Source organism: Stigmatopora argus, chromosome 14 (genome assembly GCF_051989625.1).
Source record: "Stigmatopora argus isolate UIUO_Sarg chromosome 14, RoL_Sarg_1.0, whole genome shotgun sequence".
NCBI lineage: Eukaryota > Metazoa > Chordata > Actinopteri > Syngnathiformes > Syngnathidae > Stigmatopora > Stigmatopora argus.
This window is the reverse complement of record NC_135400.1, coordinates 9,138,867-9,148,110: the sequence shown is the minus strand read 5'-3', so window position 1 is coordinate 9,148,110 and position 9,244 is coordinate 9,138,867. Positions and strand designations below refer to the sequence as shown.

Sequence of the window (9,244 nt, the reverse complement as noted above, 5' to 3'; positions counted from 1 at the left end):
ATATTTTCAACATAACCCTCTGATGTTGCCTTTTGCTTCAATCTGCAATGTTGCAAATGTTGCATTGGTACTGCGCCAATATAAATAATTTAAAACACTTTAGTATACGTCTGTCTGCTATGGCTTTTGCCACTGTAGTCACGAAGCTTGTCATCTTAGCAACCGTATCTAAGAGGGGCGGAACTTTTGCAAAAGTCCTTACAATTCAAATTGAAGTGTGGGGTAGCCCATTGGTGAGTGTTTTCTCTCCCTTATGAAGGTTAGTGTGGCCACCGTGTGGATGTCTCATAGCAGTGCCCATATTAGTTGTGCTGCTATGGTTTTTGAATTCATGCATTCATTTTCCGTTCCACTTACCCTGACATGATTATAATACATTACAGAAAATCATACAAGTCAAGAAATGAGTTAAAGAACACATTTACCTTTTTTTATTTTTACTTTATGGATTTTTCACATGCAATGGAAGCCAAAGTCAAACATTTGCAAAGACTTGTAGCCTCAATGTGGCTTTCCTGGTTAAATAATTTCAATAATGTGCATGTGTCCCAAAAGAGAAATTCAAATACAGTTTGTTCCTGTTGAAAACATGACTTTATATAATGTCTCTAGAAGCTTCTTTGCCTGCTAAACAAAAGGTAGTGCTACTTGGTGAGCTTTGAAAGGAATAGGCAATTAACGCTGAATACAGTGACAGTACTTAAATGTGCAACCTCAAGCCTAATACATTATAGTATTGTTATTTTTTTATTATTACTTTGTTTTTTGTGTTTGTCTTCTGCGTACTTCTGTAGCTACTGAGCCCACAGTGGCACCCAGCATGCCTCCAACGGGACCCCCAACAAAGAGCCCAACCAGGGCCCCTAGCAAGGCCTCCCTTCTCACCATAGTGGGCAGCCAATTCAACCAGCCAACCACTTTTTCCCAGAAGGTTGTGAGAAAAGAGGCAGTAGGGGAGGAAGGTGAGATATTGCTACAGGAAAATACATCATCCAATTCCACGTGTAGAAGCCCTATGCTTTTTTCTGCCTCTTCCAGGACTTCCTCCATGTCTTTTTCAGTCACTGCAGAGTCCTCCTCCATTCTTTCTTTCACTATTTCAACCTGCCTTTTCTTCACTTTTTCACTCACCTCCTCGTACAGAGAGCAGCTAAAGTGTTCATCATTGCTGTCTTTCACTACTTGTTCAATTTTCTCCAGCATCTCCTCAACAGCTTCGCTCTCTTCCCGTTGCACGCGCTTTGTCTCTAGAGCGTGATATCGACCACCACATCTTTCCAGCAACGTACCGAGATCCTTCCGCCACATTGCAAGGTAATCCTCCAAACTCTCGTCTTCTTCCAGCTCCTCCATGTTGGTGAATAGGATTATGGTGTTTCTGTTGACCGCAGAGTGGCCCAACAGCTTCTCCAGGACATCAAGTACTTTTGTCTCTCCATCTGCAGGTTGGTCCAAAGGAACACACAATAAAAAAACATGTGGCCCTGGGATAGATAATGTAATCAAGGAGGAGAAGTGTTTTCTTCTTTCCTCTGGCTCGCAGTCAGAACTGAACCAGTCTGGACTGGAGACCACCAGCAGCTAAGAATAGATAACAATCATTAATTTTGATCCAGACATCACAAAAAAATTGGGCAAAACAAATCAATTAGCTTAGAACAATAACTTAACTTATTGCTTATTTAGTTATGGTTTCCCTCATCCAACCATAATGAATATGAACCCATGTCAATTCTGCATACATATATTATTGAAATGACACCTGATTTTTCAAATCAAAAGCCTGAAGATTAATTCTTGTAATATCTTAACATTTTTAATAGTTACATTCTAAAGAATTCAGGATTCCCCTGCGATCTTTGTATTTCATTGTCTGAATATTTTTCTGTATTGCTTCTAAGTTCCCTATTTTTTAATTCTAAAGAAAAAGGAATACATTTAAAAGTGGTATTTGTTTATAAAATAAAAAAATGAAATACAATTGAGATATAGCGTCCACTTTATGAATAGGGTAAACAGTCACTTAGAAGAAACTAGGCTGTCAGTAAAATCCTCTGCATATTTCTGCCCCTTTAAAAAAAAAAATTGACTATGCAAACACAAAAACTGCTGGTGCGGTTTACCTTTCTGCCAGCAGCTTCTGCTCTGAATCTGCGACACTCATCAACTTGATCGTTGTCATTTCTCTGATCGCAGTCCCTCAATCCCAGGATGCTGCAGGCTTCTGACCGCCCACCCGAGCCGCTGCGGCCGAGAACCACCAGCCTCAACTCTGCAGACAGCCGAGATAGTCTTGTGGGGATCTTACATGCTCATAAAAGCAAACAATCTGATGTAAAAACATGCGATGTTAAAAACTGTCAAACAACTTCAACGAGTTCAAATGGTAACCGTGCCAAGCCCTTCGCGAAACCTTAATTTTTGGTTGATTACTTGACCAACTCCCAATATCAGGGTTCTATAGCCGATCACTGTAAAATGAGTGGCACTTTTGACTGACCTGTTTGTACACCACAAGCAGACATGTCGTTTCGTGTTTAGCAAAGAATAGGGTGGAGATCAAGCTTCCTCATTCCAGCAGGATGACTCGCCTAGTTGGTGGAGCAGCTCCTCCTACTGTCCAACTACAAAAGCTAACTGTTTTCGACCATTGATGGCCTGGATGGAGGTCATATTTATCATCTATATTTAGTCACAGTCTAATGCAGGCGTGGCGAACAAGTTAAACATGATTGTCAGTCCTTTATGTCAGAAGCAAAGTATATTTATTTGTTTGTAATGGGCCATGATGAATGTGAATGTGTTTTAAGAGAGAAAAGAAATAAGAGAAACATGAAACCTTCGGCTGCAAAACCAAGTGGAACCCATGAGCAGGAAGCAGGCAAGGATTTTAATGAAAAATAACCATACAAAATCATAAAAACTGGGACAAAATTAACAAAAATAAAAACTAAACAGGGGAGCCACACACCGACGAACAGGAAACAATACTCCCACCCGGACATACAAAAACACGAGGTTTAAATACACAGACAGGGGTTGATGACAATCACAAACACCTGGGTTCACACAAGCGAAGGAGAGGCAAAAGGGACACATTAGGTGAAACGCATATAATCACGTGGACATGACACACAAGGAAAACACCCACCGACCAACCCCAACAAAACGTGACAGAAACGAGGCAAAGAGCCACAGCGTATACAAAATATGATAAGAAGCAAAGAGCCGCATGCTGCTTAAGAGCCACGTGTTCGCCATCCCTGGTCTATCGTCTACGATTGCCAGTAATGGGACATATTTGCCAGAACTAAACTCACAACCAACAGTGGTCATCTATCTGTATGTAGTCTGTGATTCCTGTGTACACTTGTTTATTCGCTTCTCCCAGTTCAACTGTATTAGACGTAAGCTTGGTCAATGGTAGCCAATGAGTGTCCTAAGTGGATTTTCCCAGATAACTTACATGTTTGAGTTAAAAGTCCTCTGTTAAGACAAAGTTGACTGTAAAGGAGCCTATTAGTTGTATCAAATATATAAAAACAGCTGGAAGTGACAATTTTATACACTATTTAAAAAGCAAAAAACCATACCAAAAACACTTACAAAAGCAATCATAAGAAATATTTTTCATATAAACACACATTGTACATAATAATGAAACTAGGGCGATGAGACTGATTACAATAAAATGTTGTTTTGTTTTAAATTCTAACAATAAAAACAATAGGATAATATTACGGTCTAAAAAATTGGGTTTTAAAAACATGTTGGGACAAGTAAGATTTTTCTTGTCAAGTCAGCGGCTTCTGTAATAAAGTCCAGATATGCTTCTGGCTCAGAGCCTTTACTTTATACAGCAAAATTCCACAAACTTCCTTGGGGGTTTCAACTCACAGCCCAGGCATGATGTAGGCAATGTTGTCCAATGTATTTGACTGAAAAAAAGATACCCTTGTTAGAAAATTCAAATATAGAATTGTCAAAGAACAACAAGCAGTTTATAACTTTCAGAATATTATTCTAATACTATACCAGCACGTTTCGGGGACATCCATTTAATTGTGGAATTTGAGCAGTGAGACAAGCCAGAGGTCCAAGGGCACAAAGGATTGAATCGAGAAGCACAGACAAGCTCCCAGACACCGCCACCATACCCTAAAAACATGTAACAAATATATATATTTTTTTCACATTTGCATTCATGAAGATATACTATCATTGTGATAACGAATACATGTTTTTTAGGACGGAAGAAATTGTTTATGGCTCTCTGGGTCAAAAAGGTTCTTAAGGGATAAAACCTCTGCCTGTTTTTTAAGAAAATTTGACATGGCTGCATTTTATTATTAGTTATGATAGTAGTATTAGCGAGTCAAAGACCAACTTACAAAATTCGGTCACGAAAATCAATAAGCTTATCAGTCAATTGGTGAGCCAATGTGTATATGCCTATTGGTTTGGATAACACACCTCTGTTTCCTGGAGACGGTGTCCAATCAGGGACAGGGACTCTCCAAGGAGCTGCAGGTGAGCCGCTGCATCAATAGGATCAACTTCAGGGACTCGTGCAGGGGAAAGGGAAACAGTCGCTGGTGCTTTGTTGGGTGACACCACACCAGATTTGGCTAGGAAATAAAGATGCTTGTGAGAATTGAGAACTTGTTTTCATTAGGATTGAAATTTCAGGCAAGAGCAAGTGAATACATTTACCTTTGATTTTACTTTCATTGGTTGTCTTGTGTTTGACAGTGGTAGCCTCAGCCTTGTTTTGTTTGTGCTGCAGATATTGAGCTTTCTGCCTCCAAAACTAAAGTGGTCAAAGAAAAAACAGTTATCACACTGTATGACGACAGAGAAAACCCGACAAACATTCGCGAGACATAAAATTGGCATAAAATTACAGACTACATTGCAACGCAAATGCAAATGAAATGCTATTTTTTTCCTTCATTCATTGTACTAAATGTCTGCTGTCGACATAGCAGCAGAAAAATGACTTAAATATTGTTTGCTGTAAAAATTACATGCATATTGCTCTGTATGTTTTGTCCTGATATTGTCATAAATAGCACATTTCCTTGACATGTCATGAAATAACTTTATATCAGACTGAAAGTAATTGGGGCCAGAATGCTATACAGAATAATCAAGAAAATTCAGATAAAAAGGTCTACTTGCCAGTTTGTCTTTTTCCGGCATCCTCTTCCATACCTCTCCTAACTTTTTACTTAGTTCACCGAAAACTACAGGATAGAAACACACATATTTTGCCTTATTTATGTCAGTGTAATCACAAAAAAAGTTGTACTCATTTGAACAAATGATATACCTAGTCCTGGCTGTTCAGCAGTAATGTTAACTCTATACTCCTTGCAAAACACTTGATACGCAGATGCACTCTTCTTCTTGGGCTGAAAGAAGATCAGAACCAAGCATGTGAGAGACTATGCCAACATGCATATGTAACTTGTATATAGCACAATATTGAAATGCTAACTTCCCAATCCTCTGATTTCTAATCAGGGTAATAATAGTTTGAAACTTCACTAGAATTCAATTATATTTTATCTTAACATTTGGATTTGATTTTTGTAGTTTCCAAAATGCTTCTTTTTGATTCCGTTTATATTAGTTTTAATATTTGTTCAAGTTGAATTTTTGGGGATACTGTATGGTGCAAGAATAAAAAAAAGGGAACAAAGTATAAATGATGTAACAAATGCTTAAAAATGAATGAAGTAACGGTAAGATAACAATTTCCTGATTTTGAACTTATGTGCAAAAACAGGCTTACTTTATCTTTATCCTTATCATGCTTATCCCGATCTTTCTCATCTTTCTTTTTCTTCTTCTCCATTGCCCCATCAATGCCTTGACGATGGTGTGGCGGCATGGGTGTGCCCATCGCATACATCGGACCAACACTGCCATGAGAGACGGTGGGATGGGAGTTGCCATGGCTCCTTGATGAATCTGAAGAAAGGGAATCAAAGATTGACACACATCATTTTCTGCCTGTCTCTCCCAGTCAAATTGGATTTGACGTTTTAAACCGTCAATAGCATCTGATTATTCAAGACATGAAATACAGGAAAAGGTATTGTACACACCTCCAAACCCTTTGCTGTGCTTTTTGTCTTTTCCACTCTTCTCTTTGTCTCTATCTTTCTCTTTGTCCTTTTTCTTTTTGCTTTTCTTGCTCTTTTTCTTCTTTTTTGACTGGTGTGTATACGAGTCATCTATAACTAATTCACCGGCCTCCAACTCTCCTCCCGACGTCGAGCTGTCATCTCCTATGCCTCCTCCATAATGGCCTTGGCAAAAAAACATAACATTAACTATTGAGTTACAATTATAGCAAATACTATACATTATTATGGAACTAAATGGCTACATCATTGAGAGGAAATATTTGCAGAGCAATGTAAACATCCAAAGTCAAGACAGTAATCAATTCTATTGTCATCAATGGTAATGTGACGTCACGTGGTAAAATGGCTTTTCTGAGAAAAATTGATCAAGAAAATACATGGATAATGTAATGTAATTCATAAAAAGATATTTATTATCACATAGTTACATTATAGAAATAGTCAGCCAAATAAATTTCCATTCCAATTTTTTATACATATAATTAATGAGCGCTTACCTTCCACTTCTACCTCTTTTCCCACTACAGGCAGAGGATCTCGACTATGTTGCATCTTCTTCTTGGGTGATTTTGAAAGCTGCACCCTCTCTCGATCCTTGTCTTTCTTGACACCGGTTTTGGATGAGTGGTGTGTTATTGGATTAGATTCTGTTTCCTCTTTTTCCGGTGACATCATAAGTTTCATTTTGATCCCATCCGCCTCCCGTAATGATAAAGGCTCCTCTTTGAGGGATCCGCCGTGAAATAGCGACGACTTGGAGGAAGTTGAGGAGTGCTTCTTTGAGGAAGATGAAGACGATGAAGACATGGAGCGGGAGTGAGAAAAAGAGTGGCTCCCTTTGCTTCCACTGTTGCTACCCCCTTCTCTCTTGCGATCTTTTGAAGAATGCGAGGACAAGGAGGGATAGGATGGTTTTTTATGTAAATTGGGACTAGGATCAGATCCAGTGGCCATGGGAGAGGTGATAGCTTGTAGAAGACCCATTGCTGTGTCTGCTGGGTGGGACGATGAAGGTGAAGAGAGCGTTGGCGAACGGTCTACGGATTTGTGTTTTTTCTTGTGACTAGGGTGGCCCGAACCTTCATGCTCTGATTGGAAAGTCACAGAGAAGAACAATATAAATAAACCAAGTCCTCAGACAGCAGCTGCAAACATTACAAAAAAACTCACTCAATTATTAGTTAAGTGCATCATGCCCTTGAACTCACCTCTGTAGTAGTAGTCGTCACTATATTTCTTCTTCTTTTTGTGTGGGTCATTTCCCAGCGTGAACATCTCTGAATCCTTATGTGTTATGAAACATGTAATCACAAAAGTTAAAAATCTAAGCCAGGGCAATATGATCCAAAAATAAAGTCTCAGTTTATTCATTTATGTATTATCTTGTATTATCTTAACAAAACATATATGAACCCTTGCAGTGCCATTCATAATAATAGACGCTGGATTATGTGACATATTTTTTCATCCATCTTATATTCAAATGAGTTTGCCAGTAGTAGACGTGCAATCCATTTATATTGGAAGGGTTGGTGGCCAATGAACTTTCGTTCACCCTATTAAAACCTATTAACCCAGTGACAAAATCTAAAATTTGTACCATTAAGGAAAGGTCTGGTTACAAAAATTCACCTTGGATCGTTTTTTGGCAGACTTGCGGACCTGAGCTGCAATCTCTTCTTCCTCTCGTAGTAGATCTTTATACGACCGCCTCTTCTCCCTTTGGCTTCGCCCAGCAACGAGACCCCTGTCCCCATCCATTCCAATATCTGACACAGAAACAAAATTATGTCAAAACATTCCCTTTTACAAAGTGCATTTAACGCAAGACTAGAAATGTTTACAACATGCAGCTTTTGAAACAATAATTCAGTATTAAAAGTGATGGCAATTTTTTAAACAATTTGCATCCTTATAAAAAAAAAATCCAATTTTACCTAATATGTCAGAATACATTTATTAAATTGAGATGAACTCAGTATATATTGATTTGGAGTTGCGGTGAGGGGTGAAAAATCACACGTAAAATTGCTGCCATTGTTAAAAATGGTCGAGCAACATTGATCCCTGTATATTTTATGTTCTGAAGTCAAGATAAAACAAAACAAAACAGCATTACCCATTTCTCCTTTGTTCCCGATCTCTTCGAAAGCCATTGCTTCTCAATATTGTTACTCCAGGCAGCATGAAGGCAGGATGAGGAACTGTGAATATAAGTGATACAGAAAAAAGCTTGAGGTTTATTCACTTTCAATAAACACTCCAATAGTAATAATGCAATGTGCAATATCCAACATTTTCTACTACTGCATTCGTGGACTGCCTGATAAAATGCATTTTAAAAATGACATATATTCACATTAGTTGCAATACCAACTCACGAAGATGCTCTTACAACAAAAGATCAGGAGACTAAAATCAAGCCTGCTTGCTAAAAAGACATTGTGGGCGATGATTTGTTTATATGATATTCATCAAGTTGATTGCAAAGAATGAGAACTTAAACAGCTCCCGCCTACATTTCATAAACACAAACACACCCCCTTTCCTATTTACTTGACCACCCGGCTTCCTTGACAGTTCTACTCCTGGATCGCTCCGTAGCGGCAATGGGCTCGTCTTTCTGGGATAATCGTCTCATGATAGCCCGGTGCTTTCTGCGTAGCGAGGCCGTAGTGATCATTTACAGAGGTAGAGCATATGCAAAACGTGCATTCAGATACTCTTTCTTCTCCTTTAATTTTAGTTGTATGCTCATTCCCGCAAAATCAAATGAAATCATGTTAATCAAGACGAATTACCTCAGTTGGGTCTCCAAATTACGCGGGCCCGATCGCCATCTTTATTCTGGCGAACAACAATACGCCTGCCTGTAGGGGGCGGGGCCTGTGTATCCGAGCCAATCATAGAAGAGCAGCAAAACACATTCAGACTTACTGTCACAAGCGCACTTAAGCAGAAATATAGGTAAGATTTGTTTAACATCTTTAACTAATGTCATTTTATTTTAGTAACAAAAACAAGACAATATTGAATAGACACAATGAACTAACAATACCAATCGAAGTCATTTTCTGATCCACAAAAAC

At 38.7% G+C, this 9,244-nt stretch overlaps 2 protein-coding genes across 3 annotated transcripts; both read right to left on the bottom strand.

Moving 5' to 3' along the window:
- Positions 1–416: 416 nt before the first annotated feature.
- Positions 417–3,005, bottom strand: LOC144088894 (GTPase IMAP family member 7). Of its 2 annotated transcripts, none has more exons than XM_077619615.1 (3): positions 2,840–3,005; positions 2,124–2,272; positions 417–1,581 (listed from the first exon to the last, which is right to left on the bottom strand). In XM_077619615.1, the coding sequence occupies exons 1-3, from the start codon at positions 3,003–3,005 to the stop codon at positions 754–756; spliced, it is 1,143 nt and encodes a 380-aa protein (XP_077475741.1). In that variant the 3' UTR covers positions 417–753. The 2 variants fall into 2 exon arrangements, with proteins under 2 accessions (XP_077475741.1, XP_077475742.1); XM_077619616.1 differs by lacking the exon at positions 2,840–3,005 and adding an exon at positions 2,501–2,712.
- On the bottom strand, positions 2,871–9,054 carry hmgxb4a (HMG box domain containing 4a). The gene is made up of 13 exons (XM_077619614.1): positions 8,957–9,054; positions 8,275–8,359; positions 7,788–7,924; positions 7,364–7,439; positions 6,653–7,243; positions 6,114–6,317; positions 5,798–5,976; positions 5,333–5,414; positions 5,182–5,246; positions 4,714–4,810; positions 4,474–4,628; positions 4,036–4,158; positions 2,871–3,938 (listed from the first exon to the last, which is right to left on the bottom strand). The coding sequence occupies exons 2-13, from the start codon at positions 8,309–8,311 to the stop codon at positions 3,894–3,896; spliced, it is 1,791 nt and encodes a 596-aa protein (XP_077475740.1). The 5' UTR covers positions 8,312–8,359; positions 8,957–9,054; the 3' UTR covers positions 2,871–3,893.
- Between the last annotated feature and the right edge of the window lie 190 nt (positions 9,055–9,244).